The sequence below is a fragment of the Mustela lutreola genome, chromosome 1 (assembly GCF_030435805.1).
Source record: "Mustela lutreola isolate mMusLut2 chromosome 1, mMusLut2.pri, whole genome shotgun sequence".
Lineage (NCBI taxonomy): Eukaryota > Metazoa > Chordata > Mammalia > Carnivora > Mustelidae > Mustela > Mustela lutreola.
Genome location: NC_081290.1, coordinates 129,534,931 through 129,561,382, shown reverse-complemented (window position 1 = coordinate 129,561,382; position 26,452 = coordinate 129,534,931). Strand labels below are relative to the sequence as shown.

Below are 26,452 nucleotides of genomic sequence, written 5' to 3'. Positions count from 1 at the left end.
CTATTAAATTGGGGGACTTTTTCTAATCTAGAAATACTTGATAAAAATTAACCTTTTTAAAAACACATACTGTGAATAATTTTTTCCTGCAGTTTCGTGCTTTAGCCTTTGTGCTTTTTGCCGTGTTTAAGTTATTTTATCCAGTCAAGTGCACCAAACTTACAAGTTAAAATAAAGGCTTAGCTACTATGAAAAAAAAAAAACCAAAACCAAAAAGCTAAACATAGTAATGGCTTAACCAGGAGGGAGTTCATTTCTCTCTCACACACATAATAACAGCCTTAGCACAAAGGCCCAGGGCTGATATGACAGTTCCATGGTATGGAGAACTCAGGCTCTTTCTATTATGTGGCTTAGTCAGCCCCAACCCACAACAATCACGTCATATTCTCAGCTGGCAGCTTCCAGTCTCACCAGCGTATTTACATGCTAACCAACGGAAGGGCTAGACGGAAGTACAGAGCCTATCCCATTGCAGTTAAGAGTTCAAGGAAGCTGCATACTACACTTGTCTCACATCACAACGAATCACATGTGCGTTGCAAGGAGTCTTCAATCCCCCCGCCACCAAGTTTTCTCCTTTTTGGGGAGTCGGTGCAAGGTGTGAATAGATCCCAAAAGTTTTTAAAGGACAATAAATTCTATTTCCAATTCTGAATAGTTATTTAAAACACCAATCCCTATCATGTAATCATTTTCATTTTGCTATCTGCTTCTAAACAAATCAACAGTTGATCATCGTTTCCCTGAAATCCAGTCTTATCTAATATCACAACTACTTAGTCCTCAATGGCAAGGCCTCATGATCATGTATAGGAACAATAGTGTCAAACAGAGTTTAACTCCAATGAAACCATAAACGTTAAATGATTTCTCAAATGAAAATGCAAAGTACTGTACTTTGGAAATAACTCATATCCTTTTCTCTCCAGATTTTAATCATTAGCTTTTGCAATACAGTCATTTACCTAGTTTTTGGGGGAAAAACTTTCTTGTCTTTCTTAGCATATGGTGACAGCATTATTTTTAAATTCTAATTTATGTCAAGTGAAAGTGTGTTCTCTGAATTGCAAGCATAGCTTTAAAAAAATTTAAAAACAAGTAATAAAACATTGAAATGAAAAGAAAAAAAAACGAATTATTATGTAAACTTAATCTGCTCTTACAATGCTCCCTTTATCACCAAAAGGTTGGTCAAGAGAAATGAAATCTAGAAAAACAGGAAGTTAAGGTAGATCACTGCTTATTAACTATGTGGCCTTAGGCAAGTTACTAGAGCAACTGTAAGGATTAAATGAACAATGTTCATTAAATGTAAGTAATAATTATTGTAAAGCTTTTTATGATACACCATGGTCTAGATTAAATGTGACAGAGAATATAACAAACATTCATTGTTTTTCTAGCCATATATTCTGACTCCCTGAATGCCCATTCATTACCCTATAATTAGAGGTGATTCTTCTAGAAAAAACTTAAGAGATAAAGAAATTGATACACCCAAACTTTTCCACTTACTATAATTTTGTTTCCCTAATAGATGCGCTGTTTCTACTACCTTTTCCAAAAAATTCAAATGTTAACTCACAAGAGCTATATTGCTTCCGCAAGAATTGGCAGAGGATGATCATTCAATTAACAAACACTTATTGAATTTGGGAAGCATTTACACTACACCAAATGCCAAATACAACCACTGCAATTTCTTTGAGTTGTCTCTTTTTTAAAGATTCAGGTTTTATAAAAGCACATCAGAACTAAGAAAACAAAAACAGTGAATTTTATTTTACCATGTTTTGGAAATAGCTGTAAGCTAGAAAATCCCTCCCATCTTCTCTTCCCACCCATCCCCTTCCGCCCCCCAGAACTCCTGTTGGTTTGTGTTCCAAAAATTCCTTGCTGTGAGATGCCACCATAAAATCTGTTTTACATAGTCTTAATCATCCAGAAAATTCTCCTGACTTTGTTAGAAATCATCTATAATTATGCCTCAGGCAGGCAATGTTTCAGGATGGGATGTATCCTGCTTCTCTTCAAAGTCTGCAAATACTCCTTTCCCACAGTGCAGCTGTCATTACCAGAGAGGTTTTATAGCATTTTACACATACAAAGTGATGATGTTTTTTCAAAAGAAAACATGAAGAGGTTAGCAGCAACAGCCTTAAACTTTTCTACACTTAAAAGGGTAAGCAAACTGAATCCACAACCTCGCTTACAGACACACTAGCAATGAAGTTAGCTAACAGAAGACTGACTACAGCAATAACAGTTATGCGGGACTAATGCTGGGATTTATTTTGTCCAGAGGTTCTCAAGTTTTAATACGCATATGAATCACCTGGGATATGAAGTAAGAATATATGCTCCCAGGCTCTACTTATTCCACCCAAACCCACAGGCTGTAACTGTTAGGTGGGAAATAAATCACAGCACCTTTTAAACAAATATCCCAGGAGATTCTTATGTATGGAGATTGTCAACTTTGAAAAACCTTTAGAAAAACTATCTCAGTATTAAGCCTCAACAACAACAAACAGCAAGGGAAAAAAGTACAACTCTTACCACTATCTACGCAAATATGTTGCAGGTGTTGTATTCACCAGTGTTATCTTAATTTTTTCCTCAAATAATTGTTTTATGCTTTAAAAATATGAGTTAAGGACTAAAATTATGAGCTAAGGGGAAAGGCTGAATCTTAGAATAAACCTGATCGAGCATCTCCAAATAACCTACGTTTTAACATCACCAGCAATGGGGAGAAGAGAGAAACCTCAAGATTAAAGAGGGACATATAGCAAAGTAGTACGTTACAGGTTTCTCTGATTAGCCAAACTGGACATGTACAAAAATAATTTTTTAGACTGAACTAAGAACTGTAACAGACAACTGATTTGATGCCAATACAGCCCATTCTGCATCTATAAAACGAAAGCCAAAAAAGCCTAGATGTATGACAAGATACTCTGAGAGCCTTTTTTTTTTTTAATCTCACCAATGGCGAGAAAATGAACCCAAACAAAACAAAACAAAAACTATAAAATAAAAACAGACCATTACAAAATGATCGATTCACTCCCAGTATAATTAGTTAGAAGGACTCTGAAGTAATAAAAAGTGAATGATGCCCTTTAAGAACCAAGGCTAAACCAAAATGGCAAGTACAGATTTAGCATAATGGGGAAGAGGTAAGCATGAAATCTGGTGCCATTCTTTCCCCCACCTTACTGCCTTCTACTCCTCAATACAAACCCACCACTGCTGACTGGCTGCTTTCCTGTCTTTCCTTCCCATCTCTGCCAATTTTTCCAAGATGTTTGCCTTTCTCTACCTTCTTAATCACACTGTACCTGAAAGAAATGGCTCAAATCCTATTTCTTTATTTTTAATTTATTTTTTATTTATTTTCAGCATAACAGTATTCATCATTTTTTCACCACACCCAGTGCTCCATGCAATCCGTGCCCGCTATAATACCCACCACCTGGTACCCCAACCTCCCACCCACCCGCCAATTCAAACCCCTCAGATTGTTTTTTTAAGAGTCCATAGTCTCTCATGGTTCACCTCCCCTTTCAAATCCTATTTCTTTTTTTTTTAAGATTTTATTTATTTTATTTGACAGACAGAGATCAGAAGAAGGCAGAGAAGCAGGCAGAGAGGGAGGAGGAAGCAGGTTCCCCACTGAGCAGAGAGCCCGATGCGGGGCTCGATCCCAGGACCCTGGGATCACTACCTGAGCCAAAGGCAGAGGCTTTAACCCACTGAGCGACCCAGGCGCCCCCAAATCCTATTTCTTAATTAAAACATTCTCACTCACCATTTTCCAAATTCCAAAATACTTATCTCACCCAATTTCATTCTATTTTATACTTTTCTCTATTGAATTCTTAGTCCTGAGGTATCTAAGTATCCTCCTCCAACTACTTGAACCTCCTTTTATTTATTTATTTATTTATTTATTTTAAAGATTTTATTTATTTATTTGTCAGAGAGAGAGCAAGCGAGAGCGAGCATAGGCAGACAGAGTGGAAGGCAGAGGCAGAGGGAGAAGCAGGCTCCCTGCAGAGCAAGGAGCCGGATGTGGGACTCGATCCCAGGACGCTGGGATCACGACCTGAGCCGAAGGCAGCTGCTTAACCAACTGAGCCACCCAGGCGTCCCTTGAACCTCCTTTTAGACAGGAACTGTGTGCTGTACCAGGTGGAAACTGGGCACCATTTCAGCTACTATTTGTTCAGGTAGAGCAGACCATGGCATGCTTCTGCTCATAACCCACCGTTCCCTAACAACAGATAGTCCAAACCTCTTAGCATAACACGTGAGGGAAGCAATCTATTGCTCTGCAAAGTGCAAAGCCTTGGGAACATCTGTTCTTTCCCCCCAGCCATATGATCCTGGTGAAGTTAAATTCTAAGACTCTAGTTTCTCCACTGTAAAATGGAGATGTCGATACCTTTTTCACAGATTTAACAAAACAGTATCTATGCAGTGCCTTGTATAATAAGTACACAAAAAAATATGAGTTCTCTTCGTCTCTTTTCTCCTATCATGACCCTTTCCAAAAGGTCCAACCTACAATTGTACTTTCTGCTCCTAATCCCGAATATCCTATACAGCAAACTTCACCCAGTTCAGCCACACTACACTTTTTCTCCACCAATTCCTCAGGGCCTTTGAACAAATGTGCTGTTCCAGCTTCTAAACAGTACCTTTTATCGAGTAAACTCATTACTCATCCTTTGAATTCCAGGTTAATCACCACTTCCTCTGAGAAGTGTTTTAGTAGCTTTGAAATAAAGTGAGTCACTCTCCTCCTGAGTTCCCAGAGCATTTTGTACATGCCCGTATTAAGCAGCTGCCAGTATCAGAATATTTATTTTAGGAGTCTTCCCCCATTAGTTTTTAAACTCCTCTCACTCACCAGTACCCCCAATACATACACTATACAATGCTTGACCAGCACTCAGCTATATTCTTAATGAATTAATTAATAATTTAATAGACACCAGCTCAGATGTGGTATTAAAGTGAAAGTCAGGGGCGCCTGGGTGGCTCAGTCGGTTAAGCGTCAGACTCTTGGTTTCCTCTCAGGTCATGATCATAGGGTCGCGAAATCTGGATGAGCAGGGAGTGGGCCCTGCGTTCAGCACAGAGTTGGCTTGTCCCTCTCTTTCCCCCTGTACTCATGCCCCACCCCCTCCAATCCCCTGCAAAAAATAAAGTGAAAGTCAAAGATGTAAGTTTTAATTTACTAGTAACTAGAGGAATGAAGCCAGGCTGAAAGAACTTCCTTAGCAATATCCTGTAGGTCCACACGGTGGCGATGTCTCCACGTGAAAGAGCTGTGTGTGCTGCTCCACATTCCATATTTAATAAAGCAGGAAGCTAATACAAGTGATCAAATCAAAGTTGACAAGGCGGTTGAAAGAACCATCATCAGCATCAAAAGAAAACTAACTCAGCAAAGATGGCTATTAGCAAAAAAATAACATGAAGAGACTACTTTATTCAGTTGTTAATAACAATATGAAAATTTAATGGGGTTTTGTGGAGCCCAATCACCCAAAAGAGCTGCTTATGGCAATGAAGGCAAGGAAAACAGAGAAGAAAGACTTGTAATAAAACAGGAGTGGCAGGAGGGGGCAGGCAGCTGTGTGCAAAGATACTTGTCTGATTCAATATTCAGTTCAAAACAGACATCTAGCCGGGAGGGGTGGTGGCAACAAATAGAAACTTAAATACTGGTTAAGAATGGTACCCTTGCAAAACCCAAACGATTTGGGACCAGAAAGTAGTGCTTTCCCAGATGACCTACAAAATTAGGTATGAGGAGGGCATGAGCGCTACAAAAAGTGCACCCCCCATTATAGCAGATCGAGTACAATACGGCACTAGCACAAGTCAGAAGTGATCCAGGGGAGTGTAGAAGAACTTCCACAGTGCTTTCTACTGGCAGCATTAACAAAACATGAAAATCATGGGGAATAAGGATGGCCACCCATTCAGGCAAGCATCAGTAAAGTATGCACAAATAGTGATTAAGAAGACCATTCAGGGAAGAGGTGGTACATGGCAATCACAGAGAGGCTAGGTACAACCAAGACCTCAAACACCAAACATCCATTTTTTGAATATTTTAGAAAGGATGTTATACCACAATCAAACACCAAAGCTGCTGGCATCCAAGAGATGCAGAGACAGGATTCTTACCACCTTTATTATGTGGGCGACCGGCTCCACATCTGTGGTAAAATATCAGAGAGGGGGCTAAAAAATGAAGACTAACAAAAGTTCCGATAACTAAGTACAAACAACTTACAAGGAGTCTCAGAGGGCCAGCCACCGAGGAGCCCAAACTAGAAAAACACCTGTTTCTTCTCCTGTATCCACTGAGCAGCAGCATCCAACCAGAGGATAAAACCAGAAAACAGAAAATCTTCCCACTTGTTTCTCCTTCTCCCCAACCTATCGTCACATTCCTTTTGCACCTCCCAACCCCCAAGACTTTCAATCGAAGCCGTCTGCTGAAGTTCAGGCCCTCACTGCTGCTTACCTATGCTGCCATTATACTGTTTTGATGGACTTAGACTTATACTCTCAAAATACAGGATTACGCCAAAAACTAACAAGAAAATGACTTTACTTATTTACAGCAAATTATTCTCTGTTCTTTTACAGGGGACAGGCAGTCAGTTCACCTCAGAAGTTTTCAATATGCACTTGCGAGCCCCTTGGGACAGTCCAACCCTCCTCTAACCATAATAGCTACTGCTATTGAGCTAAATAGGATTTCCCTTGAACAAAGTGTTCCATGGCTTAAAAAAAGAAATTCAAACAATGGCCACCTTCCAATATACAGATGGCTTTTCAGATACACAATAATTTTAATCTTTTTCAAATACATTACATGACTTTTATTACTGAATTTAGCAAAAAGTTTAATCATAACTTGTTTTTGGTTTTTGCTCTTCTGATGGGACTGTAAGCTGAAAGACAAAATACGTATGATTTATTTTTGTATGGCCAATGACACAAAGTAAGCTCACCAAATAAATTAATGCAACACAGCATTATAAGTGACCTTAACAATATTGGGTCAAAGAAAAATGAACCCACACCATTTTTATTAAGGCACAAAATATAACATATATTTTAGAGCTCTACCAAGAGTTACAACTGCTTGGCACTCATATTCCTAACTTATCGAGAAGCATTATTTTGTCATAAAATCATACTTCATAATATTTAATAATATATAAATACATAAATTCCCATACTTACAAAAACATTTAAAAAATAGAGGGTAACTTTGTATTCTATTTCCTAAGAGTTCTAAATTATAAGGAAGTCATTTCACTTTTATAAATAAAAACCTTGAAGGAAAAAAAAGCACCTTACAACATTAAGTTTTTCAGAAAATCCTTATTCTCTACTCAAAGTGCTCAATTATAGAAGCTTAGAACCATGAAAAAGTAAACAGAATCAGAAGAACTCTGAAAACTGATAAAAATATTAAGCTATTTTGAAAAAAAATGTATTTTGAAAATATAAGGAATATAGTAGGCATCCATTTTTTAAAAATTATAATTTACTTAACCAGCAAAATGAACACTATAAACTTTGAAGAATAGAGCCAGAAATCCTATAGGCTCATAAATGGAATCATTCTTAAACATAAAATTCATTTAAAAAATGAAATGAAGGAGTGATGCCTTGGTAGCCTTGAAGTTACTCAAAACACTTTTTTTTAATGAAAGAAAAAAATTCAATGTGGATTACATATTTATTACAATATATCGGTCACTCAGCTACATTAAGGGTGGAGGGGTATTTTGGAGGGCTCAAGAAACAATTTATTAAATTTAAAAGACCAGCCAAATCTGAAAAACTAATGGTTTTGAAAACTACCAATGGGTCATGAAATTAATTACAAAGCTATGTCTTTTAGACTTACACATTGCAGTTGTTTTTGTTGTTGTTCTTGTTTTTTCCCACAACAAACCTGTTCCTCGACTAGAGAAAACTGGTGCTCATAAATTAAAGAGAATTGTAGAAATCCTGAAATGGAGTTAAATCCAAAGCCAGATCTGCCCAACCCACTAAACAAGGTCTTGGAGTAAGTGCAATAATACTGCCTAACGATTTACAGCACTATTAACCCGTACTTATCAGAAAGCAGGAAGCCTTATTTACCAACTGTATATTTTCTCAAATAGCTTTTTTTGAGAGTTCAGAGGTCTTTATACACTAATGAGTTTCAGAGAAAATTGACACAAAGAATTTCACATCAAATATGCAGTCAGCTCTTTTATTACAAAATGAGACCATAAGGAAGGTCTTTATTGGCTGATCTAGAAAAGAAGTATCTTCCTTTGAAATAAATTTAAAAAAAAAAAAAACAGATTAATGCAAATTTCTGTACTAGGCATGGCAAATGTAAACCACAGTCCTTGCCCTGACAGAGTTTAAAATTAAATACAGTTTTGAAAGTTATTTACTCTTCCATTCACCACAAAAACAAAACATTTTTATTGAAAGACTACTAGTAAATATTAAAATACCAATATTGCTAAGAAGCCCTCAAGTATTACCATATGTACATAAAACAATCTAAGTAAGTCCATATGTTGGTGTGCATACATACACACACACAGGGGTGTGTGTATTTGAATTCTCATACTTACATAGGGCACATGAGTACCTCACAACATGCCAAGCTTGGTGGCCAAACATCCTTGTACTACAATTCTATGCACAGGCTAATTCTTTAAAAATATCATTCCTTTGTATAAATGAAAATCTTAGGTTTCACCATTTTCTTCATACACACATACAAGTATAGCAAAATTATGGAAACATGGCCAAGAAAGATACTTAAAAATTGTGATTATATGTTGCTAGGAAAGAAAGGAGATGTGAAATATTGGGGGGTTTTTTAGGGTTGGTTTGTTTTTTAAAGTGGGGAGTAATGCAACCTAAATAATCGATGGGTAATGTAAAATAAAATAAATGGTTGGCTACATCAGAAAGGAAAAAGTAGGACAGTAATTGGATATGTGCCAAAGAGTCAAAGAAGAACATTCTTATGGATAGCAGAGACTGAGACATTTAGAGTATGTAGGGATGGGGGCGGGAGGAGAGGTCAGCAGCACAGGAGAAAAGAGCAATAACCACCCTGGGCAGGGAAATGGACCTTTCTTTCCTCTGGAGGGATGGGAGAAACAGGAGGCACCAGCAGCCAGACAAATTGGGCATTTGAGAACAGAAAGTGAAGCCTGAAGCAAAATCCCTTGACAAGGAGTGGGAGTGCTTGGTGGCCTTCTAGAGAAGTAACAATTCAGGATAGCTGCTGTAAAAACAGGAAACAAGTCAACAAATGAAAAGACCCGCTACAAGCAATAAGGGCTGAGCTGAGGCTTGAGGTTCTAAATTGCACATTTACAGATTTAAATCAAAATACTTGAAGAGACTCAATAGGCCTCAATGAAGCTTTTCTTTTCTTTTTTGAAACAATTTCCTCTCCTGCAATAAGGAAAGAAACTGCTTCACAAAATGCTATGGAAACTCTTTTGGAAACTAAAGGATTCAGGCAGACATATATGTGGAAAATGAGCACAGAGATAGAGTTACACATATTTATACTGTGGATATGTGATGTGTGTGTACACTTATGAAAAGCTGTAATGGTTGAATTTCTGATCCAAAGGCTTTTAGCACTTTAAATGTATCTATAAATTAAAATAAGGATGGTTGGCCACTAAAGAAAAACTAACGCTGAAAGGACACATTGTTTATCTCATTTCTGGAATTAAATTCTTTAAGTAAAATATCTCTAAATTAAAGTCCATCAGCTTAGGAATTTATATTATCCAACTCTATTTCCCAAGTGAGCAAAATATAGATAAAATATAGCAGATAACAAATGAAAGGAAGGCAGAAATCACCTGATATTCTCATCCACTGTATAAAGTTCAACTAATTTGATCTTCCTAGTACAGAAAAATACTAGAATGTAAATGGTCAGTTCTAAATTTTTTAAAGTTCAATTTCATCTGAACCACAATTCCCCCCCTAATCTCGATACAATTTAAAACGCATTTCTGTCATCCGGTTGGTTTATGCTAAAACAATAACACCTTGGCAGTTAGACATTACTACCATAATGCTTTCCTAACAAAAGTCTAAAGCAACTAAAAAATTGGGAGACCAAAACGCAAATTATGAAAACACTGATGACAACAATGACAGTAGCAACTAACTTTTTTTTTGAAGATTTCTTTTTTTTATTTTAGGGGGAGGGGAGTAGGTGAGGAGAGGGACAGAGGGAGATAATCTCAGCAGACTCCCTGAGAAGCAGCTAAAATTTTTATGCACTTACTGTATATGCAATGCTCTACATTCTTTATTTTTTTTTAAAGATTTTATTTATTTATTTGATAGAGAGAGATCACAAGTAGATGGAGAGGCAGGTAGAGAGAGAGAGAGAGAGAGATGGAAGCAGGCTCCCTGCTGAGCAGAGAGCCCGATGCAGGACTCGATCCCAGGACCCCGAGATCATGACCTGAGCCGAAAGCAGCAGCTTAACCCACTGAGCCACCCAGACGCCCTCTACATACCTTATACACAGTACTGATATTGTTCTCACACCAACACTACAGAGTAGGTACTATTATTATTGTTCCCATTTTATAGATGAGAAAAAAGAGGTACACAGTTGGATCAAAAGAATACCATATTTACCTGGTGAAATTATTAAAATCATAGACTTAGAAGTTACCAACACACAAACAGAATAAGAAAAAGAAAATACTCATCACTGGGTCATAAAACCAAAGTCTCAAAGTCTTTGATATTCTGGCTACACTACATTCTTAAAGCTTGAGGGAGAACAAGAACAGACAAGTCATTTCCCTCATGAGTTAATAACAACAGGTTCCCCAAAGAGGGATAGTATTAAGTTATCATAGACTTATATGTACCACAAATACAAATGTTCTTTAATTCTCCAAACTGCATTTACCTGAATTGCTAACAGCAGAAACATGTCTATTCAAAGATCACAGCAGAAAACGTTCTAATTATGCTTCATCATAAGATTGGCCAACTACTAGGGATCTGATTAAGTGATCTACAATTAGTCTCTGAATTTTTGGTCTTAGGAAATCATGATATGCACAGACTTTTCATTGTTACTAATGCTGTCACCTTACTCTAACTAGTCAAATATGAGCAACTGCTACAATCAACTTTATATACAAATTCTAGCCTAAATGCAATCTATTTAGGATTATCTAAAACATGGCTTTGCATTATCAGCATAATTCACATTCACTGTCTAAACTGACTTAAAAAAACAAAAAAACAACTCAGGTATATTTAAAGACACTGTAAATTACCTTCAGTTTAAATGAATAATAAGTAATCACTGCTAGGGACTCAAGATAATAGAGGCAGAATGGATGGTGGGTTTCCACCACCCCGGGGAAACCCGGCAACAGGGAGAGATGATGTGCTCATACTGACTCACACACAAGCACTAGCATTTCTCAGCGTGCCATTTCTTACCATGGCATGACAATGGCCAGTAAAAGCTGGTGAGTGGTAACAGCTAAGGTGACAGAATCACCAGGTCTAGGCTCAAATCCAGATTCCACTTTCAACGATGAGACCTTGGCAAATTCCAAGTTCTTTAGCCCATAAAAGCCTGAGCTCCTTCATGTGTAAAACTAGGGTGATGATAACATCTACCCCAAAAGGCAAACTATAAGAAGTTAATGCATGTAAAAGCACTTATTAGACTATGTGGGAGATAGGAAGTCCTTGTTCAATGTCTGCTATGACCTCATCATCAATACTACCAAAACCACGTTTTTGGGTGGTGGGGTGGCGGGTGCGTGACAATAAAGGAATAGAGTTGACACTTCCTGCCACTAGACTGCTTCAATAAATATTACTAATATTCCTCAGAAATTTCCAACCCTGACATTTGTACATCCCATTCCACTGATAGCTTCTAATTGCTCCTAAAAGAAACAAATATTCTAAAATATTTATATCTTAATTTCTTCAAGAATAAAATACGTTAAAGGCATTTGCCTCTTGTTAGTTTTCCCATTAACAAATACATCCTGGTTACTTACTATTCTTCTATACTTGATATACATTCTTTTAATTTCTAGACTAGATATTTACAAATGCCTGTTAAACAATCTCTAGATGTCATAGTTTCCTACATTATAACCTAAGAATCATCCTAGATCAGATCAGATCACCTATCCCTGACCCCCCCCAATTCCTTCAGTTAGCCTCAGTCCAAGCTTTACTACTTCAATTGTCTCCTCACTAATCTCCCTGCCCAGCCACTCAATCTAATCCACCTCTGTATTTTCAGAGAGACTCAGGTATCATCTTTGAGGGGAAGGATGGGGAGGCATTTGGTCATATCATTTTGCTGCTTAAAAACTGGCCACATGGCTACAGATTAAAACAGATGTAAGAAAAACACCAACCAATAAATAAACTATAAAAAAAAGAAAAAAAAAAGATTTTTTGAGACAAAGAGATTTTTGAATGTTATCATAATATTAAAGAATAATTTTTTTTAGGTTTGATGATAGTATTGTGGTTAGGTTTTTTTTTTTTAAGTCTTTATCTTTTAAAGATAAAGATACATACCAAAATTGATATGGATGAATTGTTATGTCAGGATTTACTTATAAATAATCCAGCTGGAGGTGGGAGAGGGGGAGTAAGAGATGAAGCATAATTGGCCATCAGTTAACAATGTTGGATGATACATACATGGGGGTCCGTTATACTGCTGTCTTTAATATTGTGAACATTTACAATTTTCCATAATAAAATGTTATTTAGAAGGGAAAAAACTCATTTCCAATTGCCTAAAGAATCACAACTGGTTATTTTTAACAACACATTTACAAGCAAATTATGACTGTGGCCTGACTCTTCTCAATTTGTTATCTTGATGCCCACCCACATGTCAGTGGTCCTAAACTTGCCACAGCATTCAGAACATCAGATCAGGCCTTTTCCCTCTCTGTGTTCCCATATTTACTCTTCCTTCTGCCAAGAAAGTCTCTCTAGACCACCAGATATACTTTTGAAACCTAGTTAAAAGGGCCACTTCTCTAAGACTCTCCCCATTCCCTTCAGGGCTTCCCTTGCACTTCTTCAGCCCTTAGTACCTATCCATTTTCTCAGTTCCTCTGGTTGGTTATTTTTTGTTGTTGTTGTTGTTTTCCTTTTATTCTATTTCTACCTCCTTCAAGAGATTGTAATTACAGCCTCCCTAAAGGGGAGAAGCTGTATTTCATTTATTCCAATAAATACTCCCTATAATATGCATGGAAAGTAGTAATTATTTATTTAATAGTGCTTTGAAAAATGGAAAGTCAACAGAACAACAGCCAATCATGGCAAACATTAGTAAAATAGTATGTGCAATAAACCTGTTTATATGTCCTTAATATATTTACCTGCTATATGTTTATCACATTCTTAAGAAAATTATTTTAATTGTTTCAAAAAATATGTTACACATCTTGAAAGAAATATCAGTATTATTTATAGAACAAAATAAGCCCAAAGAGATGTGCACAGCTTATTTTCCTATTTCTGAAAAGGTTACAAACTAAAATATGACACTTATGCTATCATTAAATCTCACTTGATGTGGTTATGGGAACATGTATTTTGTTCTGTTGGAAAGACCACACTGTTTCTTATTTCACAATGATAAAAATGTCAAAATATCCGTAATATTAAATAATATCTCTGAACCACAAGTGAGAGATATATAGCTATAGATGGGAACTTAGCAGCAAATGATGGTAAATTTTTACTTTATGGCAGGTAATAGTTGAAATGTTCTATATTTCTAAATTACAAAAAATAAGTTAATGCAATATTAAGGTAAGACTGACCTAGCTGTTACTAATACTTTTGTGAAACTTTAAGAAATTATTTAGTTATTGCAGTATACACTGTACAAAGAGAAAGAAAACACCTACTAGTATAAAACTTCATTTGCTTCATGTCTTTCATATCTCACAGTCTCACACATTAACCTGTAAAAACAAAACAAAACAGAGACATGAGTTCAACATATGTCATAAGAAAACATTCTATTAGGTTAAAAAGATGAAAGAGCCTTGTAGCCTAGAAAGTTAAGATTACTTTATATGGATTGCCACAATCATTTATTAGCCTCAAGATAAATATTTTTGGTACCCACATTAACAAAATATAATAAAATAAAACTGATATAGAGATGCTAGAAAAAAACCATTTCTTTAGATGTCAATTCTGCCATGTTTATTTTATAAGGAACAAAATAGTATGTGTTTTACACTTTGTAAATGACATGCGGACAAATTAATGTTCTCCGAAGTAAGCAGAAAATGAGAAAAGAACCTAAAAATTAAAAGGGAGAACCTATTAATTTAAAAAATGGTAACGTCATTCATGTTAATGCTACTTACCAGTATGTAATTTCAGACAAAAGTAGGCTTTTATTAACTCAGTATATTTATGACTAATGACTAAATGGAGGTTTTACAACTTAAAGACTCGTTATTTTGGCTGATTCATCCCTCGGGAAAAAATTATGGAAAACATGCATAAATGTTTAAATATTCAAAACTGCCTCAAGAACAGCATCTTCAAGAAGCATCCTATTATATTAAGCCCAAGTAATATTTCCATAAAACACAGAAATGCAAAAAAGAAAATAACTATTCCTTCTTTTGAAGGAACTAGCAAATAAAAAAATTGGCTATACCAGTAATTATTTCAACAGCACCTTCATTTTGGTCACTGAGGTTAGTGGTCTTCCAATTTGTGAAACTGATCAACCCACATCCATTTTTCCTGTTTGCTAAATCCAATTAACATCACACTCTTGATTTTTCACTTGAAAACCACAACTCTCTTAGATATTCTTTTTCCTTGTTCTTCCTACTACCACTCTATTTCAGAGGTCCTCTCAATCCCTTATATGAAACATTCCAACTCAATGTCACTAACTCCAAGGGGCAGCATCAAACCTTGAAAACACATCATTAACACAGAGACTGAATCACACCAATTCATAAGGAAAGGTAAGAGTTGTTGGGTGAGCCTGGTGTTGGGTATTAAGGAGGGTACATATTGCATGGAGCACTGGGTATGATGAATAAACAATGCATCTTGGAACTTTGAAAAAATAAAATAAAGTTTAAATTAAAAAAAAAAAAAAAGAAAGAAAGAGTCACAATTAATGGTCTAAAAATACTTGGTCTTAAATTACATAGTATTGTTTCCCATTAGAATGAACGAAGGATCCTTGCCCCAACCTCTTCACTGAATCTCATTCCTTCTACAGGAGACCCCACATTCCTTCAGGTTTACCTCCTTCCCCACATCACCATCTATTTCTACCTCTCTCCTAAGTCACTTCCTTTACTAAATTAACACGTCTTAGCATCAACTGTTGTGTGGGGCAGGGGGACACCTCTTTTGACCACATATCTTCATCCAACTATTATTCACATTTTGCTTTTCCCGTGACAGGTACTCCTTTGACTGCATATATATTATTCTCTCTCCATTTCCTCACCCTCTTAGCACCTCTCCATCATTTGCTCCCTGAAACTCCAAAGAAAGGCTCTAAACGTTATTAGCATCCTCTATGTTATCTAAATCCTTTCTGTCCTTATCTTAATTCCACTTCTCAGCAGTATTTGCTGACTCCGTTTTTCCTTACATCATCATCTCAAGGCTTCCTGTGTTCAGTCTTCTGGTTTTCTTCTTAACTTCTTAGTCATTTTTCCTGTCTCCTTTGGATTCTCCCCCATTCCATTCCTCTACCTATCTTCTAAATGTTATCAGTTCCTGTCAACCTCTTCTCCTCTGCACCATGTAATCTCATCCAGTTTGTGATTTTAAATTTAACCTATAAAGGGATGACTTTCCAAACAATGCCCCACACCTAGTCTCTAACCATGATATAAATTCATCTAAAGGCTACTCAACGTAGCCATTGGCTGTGTAACAGAGGTTTTATGTACAAAATGTCCAAAACAGATCTTAAATTTCCTTCCCAAGAATTTGCTTTCCTACAATCAGTAGTACCCAATTGTTTAGGCCAAAAATCTTGAGAGTCATTACCCTTGACTCCTCCCTTTTCTTCATATCCCATCTCTCTGCCAACACCTGTTTCCAAAATATCCTCTCAAATTGATCAAGTCTACAAATGTAGACAATAGCTTCTACGTTTGTATACCTATTGTCCATTCTCCACATGACTTCTAGAGAAATCTTTCTAAACATTAAGTCAGATCACCTTGTACTTCTGCTCTTGATTTCCGCTACCTACAGAATAAATCCAAACTCCTTATCCTTGGTGCCTTCATGCACAAAGCCTATTCCCATGGCAGAGTATGTGGGGCATCACTACACTGTGGAGATTTCTGCATAGCTGCCCTGACTCAAATGTTACCTCCTTTGACTACAAAGTCAGAGCACTCCAGCACCTGTTCTTACGTGTATGGTAAGTGCTGGAAGGCTTATTTGTACAAACACACCCTAAATGCTCCCACTAATCACGATCCTGGGACTACAGATATTCTGTCCTCCCTCTATATTCCCACCAAGCAGAATGTAGAGAAGAAAACGTTCAGCATTCAAGGTCAGGGCGCTGGGGGATGAAGCATCTCCTTTGTAACAAAGAGTGTCTGGATGGCAGGCCTTGAGTTCTTTGGAATACTGGCCATGCAGGAAGGGGATGGGCTCAGAGAGTTGCTAAGCTGGTTGCTATAGAATACAAGGGTGCTGCATGTAGATCTCTGCAACAGATACTTTGTGTCTAGGCTGACACTTCAGGACTCCCTGTAATAAGTTCCCCCAATAAACCTATCTCACTGGCTGTCTCCAGGTCATTTCTTTGGCCTCACAGGACAATCATCCACCAATGGCTTAGAGTCTGTTGGAAGTATGGACTACACAAGTGGTGAGCCAGCCAGGAAGCCGGGGTCGGGGGGCCGGGGGGTACACATGAGCACCAACATGTGGGAAATGGAACAGGGAAATTTGCAAGGGAAATCCGAGGTTGGCCATCCACATATATGTGGAGCACTATAGCCACTATCCTTGATTGGGTAAGCCTACCACATGAGTACAGGAATACCCCTGAAAATACCAAAGGGTCTAAAGGAAATTTTGACCAAGATAAATGTGACTAAGAAAAGGATCAATGTTCAGCTGCCATAGTTGGATGACCCCTCCCATCTGTGTGACAGCCTTGAAGAAAGTAAGGAGAAACTGCCTTTAGAGAGGATTTCTAGATTAACATAAATGACACTGCAGAGAACTTGATAATTGGCTTGAGGAAACAAGATGTTAAAATTAATAACTCTGGCACACAGAATGACCTAACTGAAGGGTGGTAACCTGCCCTGGCAAAGGAGTTCTTATGGCTATTGTGGAAGCCAACTAAGAGTTCTACTGAGGAAGAGACTAATGGGACGGAGTCCATAAAAATTCCCATTCTCTTGGCTCAGCCTCTTGTTACTAGCCAAAATGAAAGCAGAGCATCCATGCCCATAGTGTGGAACCCTGGAACCTGCCCATGCCTAACCACCAGCACAGACCACAAACTGGTATATACGTGCCAAACTGGTAGAATTGGAAGATAAATTCAGACACAAATGAAGGGAATCCATGGTGCTATGGTTGCTCAGTATATGGAACACGGGCACGGAAGGCAGTTTGCTTTTGGTCGGGAATGTCCAAGATGGCATTCATTACAACACACCCTGCTTTAAGGTGGTATCCCCAAGGCATCCTCAGTGAAGGCTACATTACTCTTTACTCTCATGGGTGGTATGGCACTGTAAATTAGCTTGGCCTAACGGGGGCAGGTGTGCTGACCTCCCTTTATGAAGGGAGACTATAGAAGAGCTCCAGCACATCCTACGAGAGCTGTCTATGATGAACATCACAGAGGTCTCGATAAGGAACTGTTTGCCATAAATATTAAAAATATGGTGGCACAGTCTGCCCCCAATCATTGGTAGGGGGCACTCATGTGCATCTTGACCCACTAATGGGGTAGCAAGCCTGTATCATGGGCTGAGCGGGCTACCACAGATCTGAGGGAAACAGAAAAGGTCAGAAAAAGAGGTATCAGAAAGGCAGGAATGAAGGAAAGGGACTCACAACAGAAGGAAACAAAGAAAAGGGCTATGCATGTTACCTGTTGCCAGATGTAGTAAGAGGTAGGGCAGCACAGACCTCCACCACCTACCCCACTCCACCCCCCCGGCCTCCCGCCTTGAGAAAGCAGACAAATAATCCAAAGCAGTCCTTGTTGGGCTCTGGCAGAAATTAAAAACCTGAATAGCAATTTACAAAAGGCACCCTCAGAGGGAGGATGATGGGTGCTTTCTCTATGAACGAGGGAAGAAGCAAAGGACATGGACTGCTGATTCAAGCTGCTGTCACCTGGGTGTCTGGGGACTAGAGCCACATGTCTGTCACATGTAGAACTTACCATATATTGGTCTAATAGAAACAGAGTGTTTTGGCTCTGGTTGAAACTGGTGCCAAATTTACTGTCCTTTATGGAAATAACTACTTTCAAAGGTCCATCTCTGCCATCGATGATGACGGGGGGTGGTATCGTCTAAATGAAGCAGACTACAGCAAGTGCAGACAGGACAGCTCTCCCCAAAGCCCCATTCAGTCAATATAACCCCAATGCCCAAATATATTCTAGGAATGGATGTCCTCTCAGGACTAACATTACAGACTACTGTAGGGGAATTCAAATTGAGGGTGCACTTGGTCAAACAAATAAGAAGAGATACAAAATGGACAGCTATAATAAATACTACTTGTCCCACAGAGGATGATGGCAATTAAACCATATCACCTCCCAGGAAGCCATGAAGTAATCACAGGCATGATTAAGGAACTAGCCAATGTGAGCATTATATGATCAACTCATGGTCTATATAACAGTCTCATCTGGCATGTGAAGAAACCAAATGGAATGTGGAGAATGACTGTGGATTACAGAGAACTAAATAAGGCAGTACCCCCTCTTCATGCAATTGTGCCCAACATCATGTCACTTGTTGACTTGAATTGGGCAAGTTCTAGGTACATATTATTATGTGTTAGACCTGGTTAGCACCTTTCTCAGTATTCCCATAGCCCCAGAAAGCCAAGTGCAATCCGCTTTGACCTGGTAAGAACAGACATTCCTCATCCTACCACGGGGTATTTATAGAGCCCCAAGACTTGCCATAGCTTGGCGGCCAGTGACCTAAGTCACTAGGCAATTCCAGAGGCAGTTGGTCTGTCTGTTTCATGACACTGATGATCTAATGTTAACTTCTCAGTCTTTTTCTACTTTGCAGTCCGCTGCACCAGAATTGCTTTCTCACCTAACAAGTCAAGGATGAGCAGTCAACAAAAACAAAATACAAGGCCCTGGCTCACTGGATAAGACAAAAGATGTTTCTGTAGCAAGTGTTGATAAAATACAGGTACACTCATGCCCCACCATCCCAAAGCAGTTACAAACTTTCATAGATCTCTTAGGGTATCGGCTTCAGTTTACCCCTTGCCTGGCTCACCTGCTTCTGCCCCTTCATAGACTGGTTTAAAAAGGAGCTAAATGGGACTAGTCTTCAAAGACAAGGCAAGCATTTAAACAAGCCAAAATGGCTATTAAATAAATACATGGAAGCCTTAAGTATTCTCGTACAGGGACAGCCATATGAATTGGATGCAGCCAGTTACCCAGAAGGGTCTGAATGGAGCTTGTGGCAACAGCAAGGGCAAAAACGTGTGCTATCAGTTTTCTGTTCACATTTATAAAAAGGAGCTGAGACCCAATACAGCATTTTAGAATAATAGCTCTGTGCTATTTACCATGCCTCACGGTAAGTAGGAAACATAACTAAAGGGATCCCAGTAACTGTTCACATCCAATATCTTATAGCAGGATTGCTGAAGAGTACATTGCAAAAGGCCAAATCAGGCAGCACCCAGGCCCGAACTAGCTGAATGGCATGCCTACCTTCAACAATGTAGTACCTTGACACACAGCCCCCTTTGTGTGGAGCTGTACTCCATTCTTGGCCCTGTAACTTATGTCACAGCCATTAACTGACACAGCAGAGCCACCATGACTGCCATCATTTTGTGCTGGATGGGGACAGACCCATTCCTAAGCATGCCTGGTCACTGATGGCTCAGCAAGGGTCAAACCCTGCACCTGGATGGCCATTGCCATCCAACCCTCAACTGAAAGAATCTTCAAAGACTCTAGCACTAGACATAGTAGTCAGTGGGCCAAACTGTGAGCAGCATTGGTGGTGCTGCTCCACGAGCTGACCCCCTCTGTTATATACACAGAGAACTGACCATGTGGCTTCTCCATGAAAGGCACAAGACTAGAAGGTAATGGAGCACCCACTCTGGGGCAACATGTAGAAGGACATTCTCCAGCAATTATGAGGTATGAACATCACTACTGGCCATGTAGATGCACACACAGTATGCACCCCACCTGATAACTAACAAGCTGATTAGCTGGCCCAAGGCTACCTCCTAGAAGAGATGCCAACAGAAGATGTTACCACCTGGCTACACAAGAAGACAGAACATCAAGGACAACAGACCTTGTGGGCCATTGCTAAGAACTGGAGCTAACTGTGGTGTTACAAGACATTGTAACCCTCTGCTAACAATGCTCAACCTGTCTTCAGAAACAACCATGACCTCTGCCAAGAGACACTAGACAAATAGCAAGGGGTGGCACCCCATTCGGAGATGGCAGACTGACTACACTGGTCCACTACCCTTTCTCTGATGGCTGCTGTTATACTTTGATGTGTACTGACACTTAATTAGGACTCCTACAAGCCTACCCCAGTAAGCATGCTAACCAAAAGGCTAACATCCGCAGTCTAGAACAGCTGTGTGCTGCCTATGGGGTATCACTGATATCGACAGCAACCAAGGCTCCCAGTTTACACAACATGAAGTGCAAGAGTGGGCCAATACTCAACATATCCACTGGCATTTCCATCTACCACACAATCCCACGGCACCTGGACTGAAAGAACGTGTGAACTGGCTGTTGAAACAACAATTGCAACAAGAAACGCATTCACTGGCCCTCTGGACAAGCTACCTGTCAAGAACTATATGGGCATTAAATTAACATGTACATTCTAATCAGTCCAGTGCCTACACTCTACTCACTCAAGGACCTGATGTCAGTCTTAGAATACAAGTAGACAGCATGCTGGAAGGATGTTCTCTGCTGCAAGGAGAGGCACGAGATAACCTTCTATTGTCCCTGCTGCAAGATCCACCCACAGGGGAACATATAATTAAATGGCCCTGGAAGTGATAAAGAAGTCCACAGTGGTTCAGGTTTTTGGCCCAGTGGGGAATAGGACAAAAACAGGACCTATAACGATCATCCCAATTCTTCATCCCACTCCACCAAAGACAATGAAGGTACACAAGCCCAGGCTTCTCATAAAAAAATAATACTACTGGGGCACATGGGTGGCTCCGTCGGTTAAGCACCCAACTCTTGATTTTGGCTCAGGTCATGATCTCAGGGTTCTGAGACTTGAGCGCCATGCTGGGCTCTATGCTGGGTGCAAAGCCTACTTAGCAGTCTTCCCCCCCACCTCTAAAAAAAAAAAGACACTATCATAATCACCTTATGGAAATTATTATACCCCCACCATCCTTTTCAGATCTGCCCCACTGTGTAACAGAGGGAAGGCCTACAATTGGGTACTATAAACCTGGAGCCAAACCACAATTATGGGTGGTGTCATCCCAAAACAACACTGCCTACTGCTTTCTAGTAAGCAATCATGACCTGCCTCTTCTGGTGGCTACTGAACAGCTTACATTTTGCCTTTAGACTCTGCATGGGGGACCTATTTGCCAGTTGGGTCCTGACCATAGCTTCTATACAGAATAAAACCAACTGTTGGGTATATAGTGAACTCTCCCTTCCCTCTCAGCAACTGCAGGCTTCCTCTGGCAAAATGTTTCTAGAATTTCTTTTCTTTTCTTTTTTTTTAGGATTTATTTATTTATTTGACAGACAAACATCACAAGTAGGCAGAGAGGTGGGGGGCGGGGGGAAGCAGGCTCCCTGCTAAGCAGAGAGCCCATTGTGGGGCTCGATCCCAGGACCCAGGAATCATGACCTGAGCCGAAGGCAGAGGCTTAACCCATTGAGCCACCCAGGTGCCCCTGTTTCTAGAATTTCTTAGCCATTTGTGTTCTCCTATTATTTGGATACTGTGGCTTGTACTGTTGTTGTAGGATTTAGTTGCAATGTACTTCGGCATACTTGGTCCCACAGACACTGTGAAAGAAGAGAAAATTTAAAAATGTATAGGCCATGGGCACCTGGGTGACTCAGTCATTTGAGCATCTGACTCTTCTTTTCATCTCAGGTCATGATCTCAGGGTCATGAAACCTGCTTAAGATTCTGTCTCTCCCTCTCTCTCTGTCATTCCCTGCCACCACCTCTCGACAACAACAAAAACAACAAAAAGTATGGACCAACCAGTGTAGGACAGGTGGAGTATATGGTACATGGTAGAAAGTTAGTTTGTACAAGCACACTCCAAATGTTCCTGTGAATCACCATCTTGAGAATACAGAGATCTCACCCTCCCTTTATAATCCAATCAAGCAGAGTATGTACAAGAGCATGTTGCTCAGCATTCAAGGTAGGAGCTCTAGGGGTGGCCAACCCAGAGGGACTGGATGGTGGGCCCTGAGCTCCTTGGAATGCTGGCCATGGAAGGAGGGGAAGGGCTATAGACAGCTGCTAGACTAAGTTGCTACACTATAAAAACTTATCGCCTGTGGGTCCCAGAAGCAGGTGTTTTGTCCAGTCTGCTTTTCTTGGATTCCGTGTACATAAGTTCCCTCCATGAACTTGTGTCTCAATCACTGCTTCTGGGTCTTTTCTTCAGCCTCAGCAGACTATAACCTACCCTTGGTTGAATCTCCTGAGCTATGGCTTTGCACTGTGCTGAAAACACTAACATCTGAATGAAACAACACACCCCCTTTTACTCAGCTCTTGTCTGCCCCCCAGGAACATAAGTTCCATGATGGCAGAGTCTTGGACTACTTCAGTGTATCTCCATGGCTTATGTCAGGGTCCAGCACATGGTAGGCACACAATCAATGACTGTTGGCTGAATAAATCAACCTAACCAGTACCCTCAGACAATCACAATGAAATCTCCTATAAGACAAATAAATGGGGAAAGTACTAAAACTGGTGGTCATCTTTGAACATCACTGGAGGATGATTTACAAAAAGCACACTGATATGCCCTGAATTCCTCAAGAGCATAATAAGCATAATTTGGTGGTTTCTTAATGATCTAAAACTGCTCATATAACAATAATGACACTGACATGTAATGCTAAAGAATATATATTTCAGCAGGCTCTTTTTTCCAACACTGACTAGGTCCAGAGTGTTACTTGGCTTTCTCAGATTTTTGACCTCCTCTCCTAACTATAGCATCCTCTGTCCTTTTGGCAAATATGCTGCTTTTAATCCATGTGGATTCAGGGAGTAAATGTTAGAAAAATAAAATGTTGAAAAAATATAGTTTTTAACTGAAGACCTGAAAACCTATAAACTGCACAGAATATGTGATCTTACAGCAACATGGTCATTACTGCCCATCAATTAACACTCAGAAGCGCTTTACTGCTTACACATGGGTGGGCCACAATAATGCAAAGCTATAGTTTTCAAATAAATGAAAGCCTCTGCTGTCCCTCAGAGAAGACTAATGTTCTATTACCCAACACTGAATAAACAAACTTTCAAATCTTGATTAAGTGCTGCTGTTTCTTTTCTAAAACCAGAAACCTCCATTATATGGAAGTCTTAACTATCCTCTGTTAATCCCAGGGATAACATTTTTATGTATAAAATTCAAATAATATATTATCTAAAAAATATTATCTATCAAAAAATATATTATCTAAATAAGATATTTTTCCTAGAAATGGTAGCTACTGTAAAGTAGTTTATCCAAGTCATTGTATTTATCTGTAACTCTATTTTTTGTTATTAATCATGTTGGTATCTTGATCTTATTCTAAAAAGGGAATGAAGTTAGTTTCAGCAGATATTTTCCATAAATATCAGAAACAAATGATTTTTAACATAAACAGAATAAGATAAACATCTTAAAGTTCCCTCCCTGTCAGCTCATGCCAACAAACTAAACATAGTCTTAGTCTCCATAGTATAGTCTCCAAAACAGACTTTCTAAAGTATAAATAGATTCAACTATACCACTGAATTAATCGGTTATTTCTACCCAAAAAATTTCCCTTTGAAACAGAGGAAAATTGGTGGTTCTAAAGTTGGGTTGATGGATTAATGGACTTCATCACACTACTTACTTTCATAATTTTGAAAATTTCCAAAAGAAGTATTAAAATTGTCCTTATTCTATTGCACAGAATCTGTTACCTAAATAATTTTACAACCACATATACTATAGACATACATTATACAATCAATATGTGTAAACATTATTTAAATATTATCCATGTGTGCTTTTATACACACATGGGAATGTGCCGTTTATATTTGCTTATTCCATAATTCCATTTGCACTTGCAGATTAACTACATTCAATCAAATAGTACTAAAATTTCTTCTTAGGGTAGTTGTCACCAAAAACACAAGATGAAAGACCCTTTAAATATCATTCCTACTTTAATTTGAGCCATCTTCTAAATTCCCAATGGTTTTGCCCTTTACAATAAAACTTGAATATTTAAACACTTAACCTGCAATCTACTTTAATTTAAATGATTTTCATCAAAAATTAAATTTTAGAAGTACTCAATCCTCTTGACACTTTTTTCAATTAACAACTAAATATGAAATTGACATGCCCGCAAATTAATTAGTGTTTAAAGAGTAAAGGGAAAATATACAGAAAAAGTATTCTTTCAATAATTAAAAACTGCTAGTATCAAAACTAGCTACAGTTGGAGGAAACAAACCCTTCTCTATGTCCTTGCTGGTGTTTATATATAATTCATCTTCCCAAGGTCCTTTATAGTCTGTTCCAGTTAAGACAAAATCGTTGGATTGTATTTTTTTGTTCTTTTAGTATAGCCCAGATAACCATAATTAAGCTTACTCTATCACTGTAGAATAGAATCTATAAGATTTTATACGTGCTTACCAAAAAAAGGCAGTTAACTTAATGCCATGCCAAGACCTAAAACATACTAAAATAATGAACCTAATTGTTCTTTGAATGGTTAAAAACATTCTGGTTTCCTATGTATCTAAATGCTAAAATGTAGATCTCTGTTTGCAAGGACAGCAAATAATAGTCCTTTTGGGGTATTCACCAAGTAGTGTTTATTCCTTTAGATGAGGAGGGAGGGGAGCAGGATACAGAGGAAGAGAGGATATCACTATGGCAGAAATGTCAAAAAATTACTATAAGGATGTAAAACTTATACTACCAACTACAGAGGCAAGATGAGGCAGTTTTTGTAAGTTATTTCTAAACCTACTTAACCATAATAAAGTATCATATAAAACTCCAGCATCCCATTATTAGTTATTGTAAAATGACTTACCTAAGTTGGTGCTCTCTCAAGTTTGATAAGGCTTCCATACCATGTAAATAGGAATATACTATTTCCAAATCCTGTTTGAAAAGAAAAATAGAAATTATTAGACTTTTTAAGAAAAATCAAGAGAAAAGCTAAATCACAGAAATGTCATCCATTCAACCACCTTGGGGATATAGAGTAGGGTATTAAAATATAAAATAAATTGGCTTAAACTTATGAAAATAAGTATTTTAAGAAACTTGGAAAATTATCATTTTTTTAAAAAGACATTATTTATTTTGAGCGAGAGAGTGTGTGTGTTAGCGCATGTGTAGGGTGGGGGTAGAATCTGAAGTGGGCTCCAGCCTAGAGCCCCAGGCAGGGCTCATTCCCACCATTGTTGAGACCATGACCTGAACCAAATCCAAGAGTCTGACGCTTAACTGACTGACCCACCCAGATGCCCATATCCTGTTTGTTTTGTTTTAAAATAAGAGTTCTATTGAGATATAATTCACATACTATAATTTTTATTATTTTTATTTTTTTGCTGGAGGCCACAGCAGCACTGAATCATGGCACAGAATCCAGTGAAGGCCAAGTGCATGATCCTCCCCTGCCCTCTGGGCTCTGACACCCACTGCACCCTCCTCACCCCAGAGGAAGAGCCATAGGAAGAGGGCATGGGTGGGCAATCCATAGGGGGGGGTGGGGGAAGCCAGCTGAAATTTTAATAAGGATTGCACTGAGTCAGTAGATCAACTCAGGTAATACTGCCAT

General features: G+C 38.6%; 1 protein-coding gene across 11 annotated transcripts in view; it reads right to left on the bottom strand.

Annotated features, from left to right (window-relative positions):
• RAPGEF2 (Rap guanine nucleotide exchange factor 2) overlaps positions 1 to 26,452 on the bottom strand; it is a 234,978-nt gene that overhangs the window by 144,396 nt on the left and 64,130 nt on the right. For all 11 annotated transcript variants that reach the window (XM_059174198.1, XM_059174185.1, XM_059174188.1 and 8 more), the window contains exons 2-3: positions 25,697 to 25,767; positions 14,031 to 14,087 (exon numbers count right to left, since the gene is read on the bottom strand). In XM_059174198.1, the coding sequence (XP_059030181.1) occupies positions 14,031 to 14,087; positions 25,697 to 25,767 (128 nt within the window). The remainder of the gene's footprint in view (positions 1 to 14,030; positions 14,088 to 25,696; positions 25,768 to 26,452) is intronic.